Source organism: Electrophorus electricus, chromosome 17 (assembly GCF_041902795.1).
Source record: "Electrophorus electricus isolate QZ-2024a chromosome 17, ASM4190279v1, whole genome shotgun sequence".
Taxonomy (NCBI): domain Eukaryota; kingdom Metazoa; phylum Chordata; class Actinopteri; order Gymnotiformes; family Gymnotidae; genus Electrophorus; species Electrophorus electricus.
This window is the reverse complement of record NC_137513.1, coordinates 17,607,212-17,623,905: the sequence shown is the minus strand read 5'-3', so window position 1 is coordinate 17,623,905 and position 16,694 is coordinate 17,607,212. Positions and strand designations below refer to the sequence as shown.

The 16,694-nt window shown below is 41.1% G+C and overlaps 3 protein-coding genes across 7 annotated transcripts; all 3 read right to left on the bottom strand.

Moving 5' to 3' along the window:
• Positions 1-86: 86 nt before the first annotated feature.
• LOC145651889 (C3a anaphylatoxin chemotactic receptor-like) lies at positions 87-2,629 on the bottom strand. The gene is made up of 2 exons (XM_081700574.1): positions 2,369-2,629; positions 87-1,547 (listed from the first exon to the last, which is right to left on the bottom strand). Exons 1-2 carry the CDS (start codon positions 2,370-2,372, stop codon positions 454-456), a joined length of 1,098 nt encoding a protein of 365 aa, XP_081556700.1. The 5' UTR covers positions 2,373-2,629; the 3' UTR covers positions 87-453.
• A 1-nt stretch (position 2,630) lies between these two features.
• LOC113568296 (chymotrypsin-like protease CTRL-1) lies at positions 2,631-8,147 on the bottom strand. Of its 3 annotated transcripts, none has more exons than XR_014117976.1 (7): positions 7,180-8,147; positions 6,883-6,962; positions 6,709-6,790; positions 6,214-6,394; positions 5,594-5,724; positions 5,210-5,456; positions 2,631-3,961 (listed from the first exon to the last, which is right to left on the bottom strand). XR_014117976.1 is itself a non-coding variant. In XM_081700577.1 (7 exons), exons 1-7 carry the CDS (start codon positions 7,464-7,466, stop codon positions 5,292-5,294), a joined length of 789 nt encoding a protein of 262 aa, XP_081556703.1. In that variant the 5' UTR covers positions 7,467-8,147; the 3' UTR covers positions 5,138-5,291. The 3 variants fall into 3 exon arrangements, 2 of the variants coding, with proteins under 2 accessions (XP_081556703.1, XP_026852281.1); XM_081700577.1 differs by lacking the exon at positions 2,631-3,961 and having other exon boundaries at positions 5,138-5,456; positions 7,180-7,283; positions 7,421-8,147; XM_026996480.3 differs by lacking the exon at positions 2,631-3,961 and having other exon boundaries at positions 5,138-5,456.
• A 247-nt stretch (positions 8,148-8,394) lies between these two features.
• On the bottom strand, positions 8,395-15,479 carry hsc70 (heat shock cognate 70). Of its 3 annotated transcripts, XM_026996477.3 has the most exons (11): positions 15,315-15,479; positions 15,055-15,093; positions 13,813-14,022; positions 13,388-13,456; positions 12,889-13,094; positions 11,649-11,801; positions 10,837-11,392; positions 10,499-10,701; positions 10,127-10,325; positions 9,813-10,045; positions 8,395-9,395 (listed from the first exon to the last, which is right to left on the bottom strand). In XM_026996477.3, exons 3-11 carry the CDS (start codon positions 14,015-14,017, stop codon positions 9,210-9,212), a joined length of 2,010 nt encoding a protein of 669 aa, XP_026852278.1. In that variant the 5' UTR covers positions 14,018-14,022; positions 15,055-15,093; positions 15,315-15,479; the 3' UTR covers positions 8,395-9,209. The 3 variants fall into 3 exon arrangements, with proteins under 3 accessions (XP_026852278.1, XP_081556699.1, XP_026852279.1); XM_081700573.1 differs by lacking the exon at positions 15,055-15,093; XM_026996478.3 differs by lacking the exons at positions 13,388-13,456; positions 15,055-15,093 and having other exon boundaries at positions 15,315-15,478.
• Positions 15,480-16,694: the final 1,215 nt, after the last annotated feature.

Genomic DNA, 16,694 nt, shown 5'->3' with positions numbered 1-16,694 from the left:
TATGAAAAGCAAGATTATTATTTATTAAGCAACAGGTAGCCAAAGTTCTTTAAAGCCACTAATAATAATACACAAAAGATGCCACATATAAAATGTATTTTTATAGGCTAATATAACTGTATACAATAACTTACAAAGGACTGGCCAGAGATGCATTTTAAGATTACAGTAAAGTGGGGTAACCTTCATTCCCATTTTATAGTATAAAATGCTTGAAAAATACAGCCAAAGCTAAGATTGTTTGTGTGTGTGTGTGTGTGTGTGTGTGTGTGTGTGGGGGGGGGGGGGGGGGGGGTTAATTGTGAACATAAAACCACACTACCCAAACCAGTCCATAAGATGTGGATTGCATCACTGCTCTGATAAGTAATACTTTTACTCGGTGTCCTCTGAATATTACTTTCAACATATAAATGGTGTGATGTATTTATTCAGAAATGCATTCAACTAAATTCATGAAAGTACATTGCTTTTATCCTCTGAAGATGTGGTTCTGTCTAGCTGGCTGACAAGGACAGTACCAGTATCATTTCTCTTCATCAGGATCTCTGAGTAGCTTGAAGTGGTTGAGCGGCGAGAGCTGAAGAGGGCCAGGTGCTCCTCAGTGAGCGCCTTCTCCAATACAAGCAGCACGGACGTCTTCAATGTGGTCTTGCACTCCTTGCACATGAACACGTATAGGATGGGATTGAGGCAGCTGTTCAAGTATGCCAGGCTCACCAGAAATGGTCCCATGGTTATAAGTACACTTGTGGCCATACTGCTGTTCCCTCGGAGGATGCAGAACTGGTGGATGTGGAATGGAAACCAGCACAGAAAGAAGGCGAGTATCACAGTCAAGATGACTCGCAAAGGCTTTAGCCTGTTCTGCCTCTTGAGGCGTCTAGCCTTCACTCCAATCGCAATATATGAACAGATGATGATGATGAATGGAATGAAGAAGCCAGCCACAAATCGGAATGTGGCCAGATTCCTTTTCACTTCAACTGTGGCATTAGTGCCACAGTATGTAGCATGAGTGTATGGGAACAATTGGCGGTATTTAACAAAGGGGATGCTGCACATTATGCCTGCCGTCCATATAAGGAAGCATGCGATCCTAGCTTTGTTTGGGGTACGTTTGTTGTGGACCCAAATGACCACCCATGTAGACAGGCAGCGGTCAAGACTGATACCTGTCAGCAGGAAAATGCTAGTGAACATGTTGAGTACAGATACCAAGGTATGAAATTTGCACATGTAGAAACCAAAGGGCCAATCATGATTATTAAAGAGAGACACAATGTTCAGTACTAAAAAAGATGTGAACAGGAGGTCTGCCACAGCCAGGTTGAGAAACCAAATGGAATTGACTGTTGTCTTCATCTTGTAGCCTGTGACATAAATGACTAGGCTATTGCCAACTGTGCCAAGTAGAAACACTGCTGTGTACAAGATTAGGTTGATGGGCTTTATATATGTTGGGTCTGGTTTTTGACTTCCTTTGGTGATGTTTATACTTTGCATGAGAGTAGATGCAGTCACATTACATGGGGCAAATGTTGGCTCTGCATAATGAAGAAGAGAAAAGTTATTTATATTTACATTAAGCTGTAACTGTTATAATATTTGTTGCATTATTTTCTGGTCTCAGGTACATTTCAGTGAAGTCAAGTCAGCCAATAAAAACAATAGGTTAAGCAATTAAACCATCATTCCAATATCAAAAGGTTTGGTATGTCCTCATGAACAAAACAAAAAGTACATTGTCATCGATATTCTTTATTTCTCCTATCTCTACCAGCCACATCTTGTACACGAGCAGCTAAAGACAGAAAAACAGTTTTTCTGAAGATGTGGCATGAGAAAGTATAGCTGCTTTATTATATATTGAAGGAGGAGCAAACCAGTTGATGACAAATAATTTGCACTGAAAATTTAGTTCTTCTGTCTCCTTCAGACAACTTGCTGTTATTTAATCTGCATGAGACAATTTGCTATTATTTAATATGCTGTTCTTTAATTTGTAGGAGGGTTTGTCAGTTTCATTTGAATTTATTAGAGAACCCTTTTATATCTCCTGTTCAATTGGTGCCTACATACATTTTCATTTATATTTGTAGCATTTAGCATACACTCTTATCCTGAGCAGCTTACAAAAGTGCATAATGTCTACTCAGAAAAGTGTCCTCAGACACTACATACAGTAAATGACCCTTAAACAGATAATGCCAGAAACAAGAGTCAGTGCTGAAACCTACATTAAGAAATACAAAATGATATAAAACAATGCTGTAAAATACAAGGCAGTTTGAATGCATTTACTGGTGGCATGACAGTTATGAAAACATTCCTTGAGTAATTGTCAAGAATAAGACACAGCACTTACCCATTTAGTTTTCTTTTAACTCTTCAGAGAGTACGGTCTTAGTCCACAAAAGTTTGATTTCTTTGCTGACAGGAGCCAGCAGTTTGACCTGGGTGCAGGACGCTGTCTTCAGGGCATGTGAGAGACGCTGACAGAGACGAGGAGGAGAAAAGAAAGCAGGGTTAATATGACAGAGGGTGGGGCTTTTTATCCAACCAGAGTAGTGTGAATAGGAGGTTCTGTTGCTACATGGAAACAAGAAAAACACACAGTGAAGACGAGAGAAGGTTTGAGGCCAAACATTTAATTACATTAATCAGCAGTCAAGTGTATCTATGATTTCATCTTATATTGTTATTTTACATTCTTTACATTTTTAAATAATTTGGTCATGTGCCATATTGATAATCCAATGTTTACATGTTTCATAATAATAAGCATCATAAATATATTCCTTGAGTTAAAAGGATAATTTGGGTCCACATGTAGAGAGGGGGCTGGAAACGAAAAGCACACTCAAAAGGGGTAAGCTTCATCTCTGTATGGCAGAGAGTGTTCTGAGCATATTCTTCCCAGGGCAGGTAGGAGCACCACATTTCAGGGTGCTCCTGGCAGTAAAGCTACAGGAACCTGTCCGTTAGCTGGGGAAGGTAGATGGATGTGCAACCTACTGTGATGTTGAGAGGAACACAAACCACCTGGCTTGTCTGGAGTTCATCCACTTTGTTGTTTGTAGGTACTCCAGGTTTTTTTGATCTGTAATGACCGTGAAGGGGTGCCACTCTCCCTCTAGCCAGAGGTTGTATATTCCTAGAAGGCCAGCTTCATGGCCAACAACTCTCTGTCGCCGACTCCATAGTTTCTCTCAGCCGCCATCAGCTTCCTGGGGCGTCCTTGCCCGTTGAGACAGCATGGCTTCTACTCACATTAGAGGTGTCAATCTTTATGACAAAAGGCTGCCTTGGCTCAGGCTGCTGCAGCACCAGCGCACTGGTGAAGGCCCTCATCGGTGTCGTGAATGTTTCAGCAGTCTCTGGTGTCCACTTCAGGCAGTTGGCCTTCCCTCAGAGCAGGTGGGTCAGGGGTCTGGCCAGGGTGCTGAAACTCAAGATGCACCTCCAGTAGGTTCATTGTGAGTGTGAGATGCCCCACCTCATTCATTGTCGCAGCCTCCTGTTTACAGTGTGGTACACGATAATACATGATCAAATAATATTTTCCATCACAACAGGCAAGTTCCACCTGTAGCTCCCCACGTGGACTTTCCACAAAGGCGTCCACTAAGTGCTGGCTCATTCCAGCGTGATATTGGCCAGTGTCCTGAATTCCATGGATTAGTCCACTACCAAACAAGAACCCTGCCAAAGATGCTACAGGGCTCTGATCAAGTGCGTTCCCCACTTGTGGCTGTGCATTTTGTGATGACGGTAGGGAGCGAGACACAAGTGTGATAAAGGAGTTTTTCCCCCCAAAAATAGTACAATAGTACAGTGTGAGGCTGGCTATAAAGAAAGAGAAAAGTCGCTGGCAGTAAATGCTTGAATCCCAGAAAAGGCAAACATTAGTGTCTTCCTTCATGTGTTGAAGTCAAGGCACAGCACTGGAATTAGGAACCTATGTTTAAATAAGAAAAGCAAACAAGGAACAGGTAACTGATCAGTTTTTGAACTGGGTAGGTGCAGCATGTGTGTCAGTGGGTGTGTCCTTCCAACTTGGCGCACCATGATAAAATGCAAAATAATGTAGTTGAGAAGTTGGTGTAAATATATATTAGAAATATTCTTCAAAGATATTGCTATTACATATAGGTTGGGTATAGTTTTTGACTAATGTACCTGGTTACGTAAAACATGGAAAGATGACAAATGTTTCAGTTATTTCAATCTCACAATGTCTCATGTTTTTTTTATTATAAATTGATCTGCTCCATATTAATTTGTACAGTCTACTTTATATACTATTCTTAGAATATATGGTAAACAAGCAAGTATTTGCTAAACTCATCTGTCAAGTTCCTTAATCAATAATGACTCCCCATATCTGGAATCCCCTGTTCAACGATACTTCATCTCTGGAGTTCCCTGATCATTAATCAAAAGAAGAACTGAACATTGTTTAAAAAAAATCACTGCCCATCATTGACCTACTAAAGGATCCCTTAATTAATTATCCATATACTAATATATGGTCTTATTTTATTTATTTTGTGAAATATATCTGTATTTTAATCTGGAGTTGAGCAGCAGGTTAATGAACAAAAATATTAGTGTATATATTCACAATATGTACCACAGCCAGGGGCCTGCCAATGGGTATTTCCGTAACACATTTTTTCTAGACCTTAAAACCCCATAAATCATTAGAAGCCTCATAACTAATTTTCTCAAATGCTGATGTTCTGGTTAAACCAAAGAGCTTAGTGTAACTATTCATTTTCCCAATTAGCAGATTCAGAGCAACCTACATGTATTTATCTGAATGACAATGTGCTGCCTGGGAACTGAACACACAATCTTGGTGTGGCTAGCATTTGGTACTACCTGCACCACCAGGAGAGCTACAGGAGCACATACCTGTTCCACCAGCATTTTGCTATCCTCACTTTTCATTTGTGTTTACAAAATTTGTCCTCACAGTCATGAATGTATTATCATATATAGGTTTCATAGATCTCAAATGAAAAATGATACTGGGGATTTTTTGGCATCTAAGTGTCAAATAATTTCTCTGTTAGCAGACTGATATATATCACCCAATCCTGAGGCTTCATTATAACACAAACTCTGAGTGTATTGCCTCTTAGGCCTTTATTCTTAATACACTTACAATATTCAAACAGGGGGAAAATTAAAATAATATAACCTCAGCCCTCTGTGTACTTGTAATGCATTCTGTAGAGGTGGCAAGGTTCCCCGATCACTATTACTGCTGCTGAATGGAGTCTCTAGTTGGAGGCGATGGTCTGGTCGATCCAGCCACGCAGGTAAGAGATGCGGGCGTAGACAGCAGGTGCTCGGACATTGCAGTTGGTGGTACCCCAGGACACAATGCCCACCTGAATCCAGACATGATTACTGTTCTCACAGACCAGAGGGCCACCAGAGTCACCCTATAGAAAAGCCATACAAGGAATTAGGAGAATGAGGAAATAATTACTCCACAACACAAAACCCATCCAGTCTCTCTCTATCTCTCTCTGTCTCTCTTTCTCTCAGTGAGTGTGTGCATGCCAATCCATCCACAGACCTGACACGAGGACACTCCAGAAGCTCCGGCACAGATCATAGCTTCTGTAATCCTGTTCTGGCCCCAGTACTGCCTGCACTGAGCTTGGCTCAGGATGGGCAGAGCAGTCTGCTGCAGAATACGGGGGGTTGCTAACCAAAAAATAGACATGAGAAAAGAGAAACACATGATCAGAGTGCTTGGTACAGAGCAAAGAGTGGAATATATTTTAAGGGCCACTGGTGTTATCACTAACAAATCCAAGAATGCTATTAAAAACATCTTTGGAAAATGAGTGTAAATGTTTAGGGTCTTCCAGAGATTTTGTGCTGTAATTTTGCAGGAACAAACATGCATTGACTAACTATGAGAGTGATCATATGGGTCTATAATCCTCCTGCAAGGTTTGTTAAAAAATAGTAATGACATTCTATAAAATCAGGCCTACTTTAACCTGTATTGCTATATGTTAACTAATGGCTGATTTGTTTCTCCTCTGAATAAGTGTCTATTCTCAGTGTCCTTGGGTATCTTGAAAGGTGTTAATAAATCAGACTGTATTATCTGACATTTGTCAGATCTCTGTGTCCTGAAGTTCTCTAGTAATTTATGAAACAGAATCACACAGTGAATGCATTCACAGGTAGTTTGAGTTTTGCCCCAGCCAGTGGTGACACAGCGAGTGCCTGCAGGTACACTGATGGTAGAAGTGGCCAAACACACAGGGGACACACGATTGGTCATCTGAGCTGGAGAGACTAGCCTCAAGAGTGTGATGTCATTGTTGAAGGTTTGACTGTTGTAATAACGGTGGCTAATAGCCTAAGAATAAGGCAAATGAGAATACATGCATTAGCTGATGACCAGTGGAAATCTGTTGAGCAGTGGAAATCTGAGCCTAAATGTAAAAGTTTTCTGTAGTATTTTGGCTTTAGTGTTGGGCAGCTGAACGAGAGTCATCAAATGTTGACCCATTGTAAGAGGTCAAACTATGTGCCAGCTGGGTTATGGAATTCAATAGAATGCATGAATGCATGCTATTGGTGGCATCAAACATTTTCTGTTTCACACGTGTTTCTCCATTCTAGACATTAACATAACTAGCAGTAAGAAAGTCACAGATGTAGGACTGATACCTTAGCAATGTTCAAGATCTGAAGAGGCTCAGCACTGGAGCCGCGATCGTGCTCTCCAAGGACGGCACGGTGGCGTCCAGGTCTGCAGAACAGAATGGAGTTGAGGTTAAAGTGAGCCAAGTCCCACAGTCAGATACCATTCGGCATCACAGTGCTGATGTAGTGTGATTATACATGACACGACAGTGGGCAGCAGTGACAACCCAGTACTGGCTGATGAGGGATCCTCCACAGAAATGGAAGCCAGTTGTGTCCTAGTTTGAGGATAAATGAAACCACTATCAAAGATAATCATCTGGGAGTTTAATAGAATAACATATAATAACAAGCACTGATCCTAATTGTCAACAACGAATTTAAACAGGATTAATATTTTCTGAAAGAATGTTCTGTGTCAGTGAAAATTAAGTAATAAAAGTATTAAGTTGGCAAATTAATAATGTTAGTACTTCTTGAAATTGCATGTGTTACCTGGAGGGACACCTGCCAGGGCCACGATCCAGACACTGCATTCTCTCCATTCACAATCCTGTTGTAGCCACTAATCTGTGGTTTTAGGGCAGGTACACCACAACCTGTAAAAAATAACAAAATATTTGTACAGAAGTAATAAATTTGTAAATTGGGCATATAGTCCGTGTTTCATAAAGGCATGCAAAGTTATCACGATAATATGGAACCCTAGCTGGACATGAGCCTACAGACCACTTACCCACTGTGGATGCCACCAGGGCAAGACAGCTAATGAGCCAGAGCATTGTGACAAGTTACTTGGTTGCACCTAGAATGCCAGGCCCTGCTTTATAGACCTCCCGCAATCTGATACAGCTGGGAAAACAACAAGGTGTTGTAGAACACCTGGAAGAATCCCACAACTCTGGAAAATTCATATCACTCCTGAAAATTTATATCTGTCAGATATATTCTGGGTGACTACTGCACAGATGTAATACTGAATAACAACATTGCGTAACATTGCAATGAAACTATGTGTTTACTTTACATGTATTAAGGTTTTGTGTTTCATTGTATGTGTGGTGTATCAATACATTGTAATTCTTAAATTGGTTTCGCTGTAAGAGTGGTAGTGGAATTAAAAGTGTAATACCTTAGACCAACCACATGGCCTTTTCTCAAAAAGCAAAAATTAAATGCTTAAAATTTATGCATTTGAATAATACTTTTCATTATATTTTACTGGAATGTTATACAGTAACATACAAATTACAAATGTCTCTGCAATAGGATTACAGGGTATGGCAGGGTATGGTGCAGTCATCTTAGGTGCCCTGTTAATTGCCCTTTTATTATACATTTTTTGACAACTATGAGAATATTGATACACAAACATTTTAAAGAAGTCACTTGAACTTTGACCCCAAGCAACATCTGTCTTATTTTTGAATAGCTCTGTGGATCTGGCTTATTTACAGGTGCTAAATTTCTTTCCATATAGTAGAAATGCAAATGCAAAGCCAAAAACTGATTTTGTAAAGTTTGCCTTTTTTATAAAAATAAATATATATATATATATATATAATATATATATAAATGGTGTGAATAAATAAATAAAACAACCAAGAAACAGCATTGAATCATGACAGACTGGTGATTATTTGGTAATATGTCATTACATGCATATTTGGTGATAACTGTATTGGTCGCACCCATCACAAGACAAGCAGATGACGAGAATCGATCTTATTTTATTCAAGTGACTGGAGTAATGTTTACCACAGAACTGTTAAGCTTGAGGTGAGAGCTGAGTATACACAGCAGGAAGTCACATAAGAAGTGTACAGCTACAAAATAAGAAGTCAGGGCACAAGCTAAATGTTTCCAGTTCCTAAAACACAGTGTGACTGCAAGAATAAAATCACTCAGTCTAGGATGAAAAGAGTTATGTTATTTTTGGTAAGTACTGTTATCTTATGATAACTGGTAGCAGTTGACTAATCTACAGCTACATTCAACGAACTCTACTTCTTATCACACCTCTGATCACACATAGACACCTACACTCTGCTTTCTCGCCCCCGCACTACTTCCCTCCTCCTTGCACGACTCAGTCCTACAAATACTTTGCTGCTAATAAACTAGAGCGTCTCTGATTACATCCACTCTGGCCTCTTGATTTGGGGTCTGAGCTTGTAGAGAGAATGGACTGGACAGAGAGGAGTGGCCTCTGCACTGGGGCTGCACTGGAGCAAGGCAAGAGGTTACAGAACCTTACATTTATTACAAAATGGATAAGAGTTGGCTTAAAAAACCAAACAAACAAACTTACAAAATACCAACAAGCTAATGCGTGTATAAATTCTGGTTGTGCCCCACTGATTTGGTCACTAGCTCTATGTTGGTCTCAGGTGGCACTTGGCTGTCATTAACAAATTCTGTGAAATTTCCTGAAAGACGTTGTGAGAGATGTGCTGAAGAACAGGGCTCTTGGATGTTGCCATTGGTGTATGGACGTCTTGCTCGAATTGTCTCGTGGTTTAGGTTTAGTCGACCTCCTCAATGGTGGGGCCAGAGGAGGCACCACCACCTGCTCCTCCGGGGAAACCTCCCGGACCCCCAGGCATTCCTCCTGGCATGCCCCCAGCACCCTGGTACAGCTTGGTGATAATGGGGTTGCAGACTTTCTCCAGCTCCTTCTGCTGGTGTTCATATTCATCCTTTTCAGCAGTCTGTGGCACAGTGTGAACAACAGTGATGAACTTATGGATGAGAAGTTCAACATTTTTCAAGCTTTTGTGTCCTTAATTCTCAGAAATACTCTTTTAATTCTCAGAATGGCAAAGCAGGCCAAGTAGAGATGTCATGGATTTAGTTTTGTATTATCACATTCATGATAATATTGATCAATGGATTGTTGGGTCCTAATAACTACTCTTTCTATTCCTGTTAGTTTTCACACTATTACACCTGTATGCACTATGTATTTTCCCAAAGTGAGAACATTACAAATATTATCATTAGCAAATCATGAGAATCTTCTAACCTCCTTCTTCTATTTAAGTCTTGCACAGCCCCTTAAGTTAAAGAACTTTAACAGGAAAGACTTTCAGACCTGTAAAACTGGATTTAGGTCTCAGTGTCTTTACCTGGTTCCTGTCCAGCCATGCAATGACCTCATTGCACTTGTCCACGATTGCCTTTTTATCATCTGCACTGAGTTTGTCCTTGAGCTTCTCATCCTCTACTGTGCTCTTCATGTTGAAGGCCAGCGACTCCAGAGTGTTCTTGGCTGTGACCTTTTCCCTCTGTGCTTCATCCTCTGAACGGTACCTGTCAGCCTCCTGCACCATGCGTTCAATATCCTCCTTAGACAGCCGTCCTGAAACAGGCAGAGATGAAAAGAGAGCCACAGAAGAACAAAGCCTATTTCACAAGCTCCAGGCTTCATTTGTGTTGGTACCTTTGTCGTTAGTGATGGTGATCTTGTTCTCCTTGCCAGTGCTCTTGTCCACTGCGGAAACATTGAGAATTCCATTGGCATCAATGTCAAAGGTCACTTCAATCTGTGGCACACCTCGGGGGGCAGGGGGGATGCCTGTCAGTTCGAACTTTCCTAGAATATTGTTATCCTTTGTCATGGCTCTCTCCCCTTCATAAACCTGATGGACGGATGAAAAAGGTTTTACTGTAGCATTCTACAAAACAAAGCACTCAGCCTTGGCGTAGCCACATGAAAGCTAACATCAAAAAAGCCTAAAAAGAAGTAGCACCTATTCTTGTAATGGACTTATTAATACCTCTAATTAATTTGTATATCTTCAGTAAGGTGTACCTGAATTAGTACTCCAGGCTGGTTGTCTGAGTAGGTGGTGAAGGTCTGGGTCTGCTTGGTGGGGATAGTGGTGTTTCTCTTTATGAGCACTGTCATGACACCTCCAGCTGTCTCAATGCCCAGAGATAAAGGTGTAACATCCAAGAGCAGGAGGTCCTGGACATTTTCTGACTTGTCACCTGACAGGATGGCTGCTTGGACAGCTGTAAAGTTGATTAGAGTGTCGCTGTGCACATATATTTAATGTGGGATATATAAATAAATCTATTTTACAATTTTATAAAAATGTTATAAAAATTATTATAGAAACAAATTGGAAACCGTATGAAATCACCAACCTGCCCCATAAGCTACTGCTTCATCAGGGTTAATACTCTTATTGAGATCACGACCATTGAAAAAATCTTGCAGTAATTTCTGGATCTTTGGAATACGAGTGGAGCCTCCAACAAGCACAATGTCATGGATCTGGGTCTTGTCCATCTTGGCATCACGCAGGGCCTTCTCCACAGGCTCAAGTGTTCCACGGAAGAGGTCGGCATTGAGCTCCTCGAAGCGGGCCCTCGTAATGGAGGTGTAGAAGTCAGCACCCTCGTAGAGTGAATCGATCTCGATGCTGGCCTGCGTGCTAGAGGAAAGAGTACGCTTGGCCCGCTCGCAAGCTGTCCTCAGACGACGCACCGCACGCTTATTTCCCGTGATGTCCTTCTTGTATTTACGTTTAAACTCAGCAACAAAGTGGTTGACCATGCGATTGTCAAAATCCTCGCCCCCAAGGTGAGTGTCTCCAGCTGTGGCCTTCACTTCAAAGATGCCATCTTCAATGGTCAGAATGGATACATCAAAGGTGCCACCCCCCAAGTCAAAGATGAGGACATTGCGCTCACTGCCGACCTAAGACAAGGAGATTACACTTTGAGCTTTGCAAATATGGGAAAGATTGCCCTCATTTAGCCAAAAATAATTACTTCTTCTGTTATAGTCAGATTACATGCATTTGATATAATCAGAAACAAGTGCAAGTAACTTGTAGTCCAGATACTGCCTGCTACTTGTTGGAGATACCAGATTCATGTCAGCATACTGAATTTTACACATCATCAATCATTACATCATGTTTCTCTTCACATTTGGTTTTAGTGAAAATAACCTTTTTGTCCAGTCCATAGGCAATGGCTGCTGCTGTTGGCTCATTGATAATGCGGAGAACATTCAGGCCAGAAATAGTGCCAGCATCTTTGGTAGCTTGCCGCTGGGAGTCATTGAAGTAGGCAGGTACAGTGATGACTGCATTTGTTACAGACTGAAGAGAAAGAAAACAAGTACAAAACCAAACTTTATGCTCAGCACACTCTTGGTGCAACATGGGTTTTCAAACTAATAATTGAAACTATTAACTTTCAGACTGTGGACTGACATCTATGAAATTAAATCCTGGTTCTGGTAAATCTGGTCAAATTTAAGCAGATCTTAAGAAAAAAAGGCCCTTGTATGTATCAGAAATCATGCTTACATTTCTTTTTAAACAGGAAAACCTTTGCACTCATGGAAACGTACTTGACACCTGATAAGCATCTGTGGTGAACTGTCTAACAACAACAAGAACCAGTTTCTGTGGTTTGCTATGTGGAAATGCCCTAATATATAAATACTAATTTATATATTAAATCTATTTAATGGTGCTTTTACAGCATTTTCTGTAAGGCTGAAGGGATGTCATGAAGCACTGTTTTCTAACTTTCTGGGTGGAGTTTCCATGTTCTCCCTGTGCCTGCATGGATTTCCTCCGGGGTCTCCAGTTTCCTCCCACAGTCCAAAAACATGGAGGTTAGTTTAATTGGATACTCTAAATTGTCCTGTGTGACTACGACCTGTGTGTATATACATATATATGTGTGTGTGTGTGTGTGTGTGTGAATGTGTGAATGTGTGCATGTATGTCCAGTGATGGTTGGTGCTCTGTCCTGGTATATTAACCTCCTCACCTTTCCCTGTATCCTGTGCAGTCCCCCAGGGGGCTGTGCGCAAATTTGCTGCCGGTTCTCATCGGTGTGTGTGTGTGTGTGTGTGTGTGTGTGTGTGTGTGTGTGTGTGTGTGTGATCTTAAAAAACTGTCTATAAAGAGTCCTTGAGTCTGAGAAAGGCACTATATAAATGTAAATGCAAATGCAAATGCAAATGCAAATAATAATAATAGTAATAATTGTTTAAACACAACTGGTTTTCTTTGTGTCTTGGATTGTACTGTAACTTAGGATGCAGTGATAATATTCTGTTGTTTTTGTGGGCAAGCTATGTGGTTTGAAAACCATTCTAGTGATCTTGCTAATGTTGAACCACAGTAGTGAAGCTTTTAGTTATCAGAACATTTGCCTGGCCACATCTCTTACCTTGCCCAGATAAGCTTCAGCGATCTCCTTCATCTTTGTGAGGACCATGGAGGACACCTCCTCAGGATAAAAAGTCTTCATGTCTCCCTTGTACTCCACCTCCACCTTTGGCTTGCCTCCATCACTAATCACCTTGAATGGCCAGTGTTTCATGTCTGACTGTACCACAGGGTCATCAAACCGCCGGCCAATCAGGCGCTTGGCATCTTGGCAAAAAAACAATATTATATTATACTTAAAATGGTCTCTAAATTATGAGACATATGTATAAGCTGATGAAAGACCTCTGATTGAAATGTCCTGTTGTTCTGGAAACCCTGTGTACTACATTGCATTTTATACTGTCTCTATAAATAAATATATTTAATTATTATAAACACCTAGCTCATAACTACTCTCAGCTCAGCTGTAACATTGACATATCCAGAAATTCAGACTAGTCTAACACTCACTACCATGCTGCTACATGTTCACTGCAGTGGACAAAATGTTTGGTCACCCAGTTTATGTTTGTTCAGCAGTAGTCCTCTAGGTGTTTGCAATGCCATCCAGTGGATTAGAATGTTTACTACATGAAAAAAACAAAAACTGATAGCTCTTTCTCCACAGAAAGATCTTTCACCTAATATGCATAACTTGTTTGCAACACATATTCTCCTGATACCCAGAATGTTGTTTTGTGCAGTTTTTTTCCCCCCCCTTCCATTCTGCCTAGATGAAAATCAATCAATTTCTATGCAGAGGGAGAAATCTGTGTAAAAAAGTGATGTCCACATATGTAGACAGCAGGTTTACTTTCTAATGCCCTTGTATGAGGAGGTCTTGCAAGGTCTAGGCACTTTACCAACAAAGCCCCTCACATGAGCATCAGAGGCTGATTAAGAGACATAAGCACCAAGCTCCCCAAAGTGTACACTGTCTTACCAAACACAGTGTTGTTAGGGTTCATGGCCACCTGGTTCTTTGCAGCATCGCCAATAAGCCTCTCTGTGTCTGTGAAGGCTACGTAGCTCGGCGTGGTCCTGTTCCCCTGGTCATTGGCAATGATCTCCACCTTGCCATGCTGAAAGATGCCAACGCATGAGTAGGTGGTGCCCAGGTCAATGCCTACTGCTGGACCTTTAGACATTTTGTCTAAGATGGAAAAAGTGGAAATTCAGAGAGAGGGAGAGATGGTTCTCTTGCTCCCCTTCACCCCCTCCACCTCCTCTCCAACCCTTCACCCAACCCCCCCAACCCCCACCCCCCGGCCAGCTCTCAACTGCTCTAGAAAGCCCTAGTGTGAGCATCTGCTTGGCTACAGGCCAGATATATGGGTGTGGGTATGTGTCAGTATGTGTGCGTGTGTGTATCTGTGACTCTTGAAATAGCAAACATACATTTCCACTAAAGAATCTGCCAGCCTCTAAACCCACCCCGTGAACTCCCTAACAGACTGTCATTCATAATCCACTGCATTCAGTACTTCTCAAAAAAGCTTTGACAATCAGATGAACTGTCACATTTTCAGGAGAAATGAAGCTGTCTTTAAGCTGCAGGCTTTTTTCTCTAAAGCAATCTAATGAGACATGACCACATTGCTGGAAGCAAACAGAATGTTCCTTCTCCTTAGCCAGTGTGATCATGTGATTTGAATTATACACATGATCCGACAGTGTGTAACATAAAATTATTAAAACTGCCTTTCTGTGAGCTTAACCCTGTGTTTCTAGAGTGCACAATGTTTTGTATATGTTAGCTGAGATAAGCTACAGGATCTTGTTTACCCAGCAAATGTAAGACAGCGCAAAGCAAATGGGTGTGGAACAGTAAAATTGAGAGAGAGAAAGAAAGAGGAGTGGAGGAGGACAGAGAAAGAGAGAGAATGTTAGATACTAGTACATGTAAGGTCGAAAACATAGCTAGGGAAACGTCTTGACTTTTGATATACAGATATAGGCTCAGTGTTCAGCCTTTTCCGTCTTTTCTAACCATAAATTATCTAACGTCAAACTATATTTGATCGCATTTTTACTAAGGGAATAGTCATGCCTCCCACAGATACTACAATTCTATCGCATGACTAACTACATTAATTCAATCATGAGGTACATTTTTCTAAGATTAGCTATAAGCATTACTTTCACATAATTTCCTTTATTTGTTGTGATGCATACAAGCACATACTGTACAATTTGGTAACACCACAGAACAATACAGATTCAGCTGGCAAAGCAAAAGTCAACAGCCAAAATAGAAAGAAAACCAAGACAAAAAACCCATATAAACAAACAAAAAAACAACAAAAAAAAAAAGAGAGAGAGAGAGAGAGAGAGAGAGAGAGAGAAAGAGAGAAACATAAGTGGACATAACAGACTATAAATGGGACAAGCAGACACAAGCCACTTCTGCAGGCCTCTTGCAAAACCTCCACGAGAACCTTTTACCTTTTTTTCTGTTTAGCCAAGTTGCACTGCACAGAACTTGCGTATGTCGTCCCCAGCCCACGAACAGCACTAGTGTGGTCCTGGCTTAAGATGTGCTGGAGTTTAGCTTGCACCTCTCGCCTTTCTGCTCCACTGGACATCAGAGGCAGAGCCTCCAGACTCTGCTGTGTATATACCCACAGCAGCCAGAGAGATTCCTTCAGGCAGTCACCTGACCCTCCCTCCCAGAGAAAGTTCCAGACTGCTTTGCTCATGTGCTTTGGCTTGGCCTAGTGCTCTGTCTGAACACAAGTGCAGTTAACAGTCCACTGCTAATACTAAGACAGGGACACTACATAGAGTCACTTTTTTTTTTCTTTGCACAAATATAGTATGTCCATAGTTCTTAATAATGGGTCTGGACTGAATATATTAAAATATGAGTTCTTTGAAAGGTATTGACTGAGCAGACACCCTTGGCTGCTGTAGGTTAGATAACCACATGCACAAATGTGACAAGCAGAACTAGCCACTGAAACTCAGAAGGTGTCTGGGATTCACAGAGAAAAAGGATATACATATAAATTACTCTCCATTTACATTGTATGCAAAATGATAGGGACTAATAGAAGGCCAATCAGTTCTGACCAGCATGAAAAGGGAGAGTTCCAGAAAAGAAAGGCATACCACCACCTGTTTTCATGTGAACATCATCTCCATATCCAGGTCACGACAGAAGCAGTGCAGGCATATGCACTCTCTGGCCTGTTCTTCTAGAGGTCACCTGAAGGAAAGGTTGCTTAAATGTCACACAGTAATCTTAAAATAAAACCCAAATGACAGTCCCTTTGTCTCTCAATACACACACGCACGCACGCACACACGTGTGCATGCACACGTGCACACACACAAACACACACACACACACACACACACACACACACACACACACACACACACACAATCAAGATTTCCCCTCAACTTTTCCAAAAAATAAACTATTTTATTTATAAATATATAAATATTCATTTTATAAATACTTATTTATTTTCTAAACACTCCTCTTTATTTGCTTTTTATTTTCTTTACATAACCTCCAGCTGAGTTTCAGCAGGCTTTGAGCAGGACAACTGCTCCGAAATGGAAGGAGCTCCACTGGGGTCTCCACATGCAAGGCTATTTCCAACCCACTGATACTTGAGCACAACACTGCAGAGTCTCTTCTAGAAGGAGCAATTTTATGCTCCTCTTACACACAAGCTTTCTTAGAACTATGAGCCCAAGCTGCGTGTGTGTTTCTATTATTACACAGTGTTCTAATCTTACTCAGAGGGCAGCCCGCATCAGATTTTCAGGCACAGAAGTGCTTCAGCACAAACTTCCGCAGACTGGATTTGGATT

Coding starts and splice junctions, on each gene's coding strand:
- LOC113568296 (XM_026996480.3), bottom strand. CDS start 7,338: ATGCCCAATTTACAAATTTATTACTTCTGTACAAATATTTTGTTATTT. Junction 6,963..7,179: donor CCTGGCAGGTGTCCCTCCAG/GTAACACATGCA, acceptor TCCTCAAACTAG/GACACAACTGGCTTCCATTT. Junction 6,791..6,882: donor GCTGCCCACTGTCGTGTCAT/GTATAATCACAC, acceptor TCTGTTCTGCAG/ACCTGGACGCCACCGTGCCG.
- hsc70 (XM_026996477.3), bottom strand. CDS start 14,017: ATGTCTAAAGGTCCAGCAGTAGGCATTGACCTGGGCACCACCTACTCA. Junction 10,702..10,836: donor AGCAGTAGCTTATGGGGCAG/GTTGGTGATTTC, acceptor TCAACTTTACAG/CTGTCCAAGCAGCCATCCTG. Junction 9,396..9,812: donor CATGGCTGGACAGGAACCAG/GTAAAGACACTG, acceptor ACTGTGCCACAG/ACTGCTGAAAAGGATGAATA.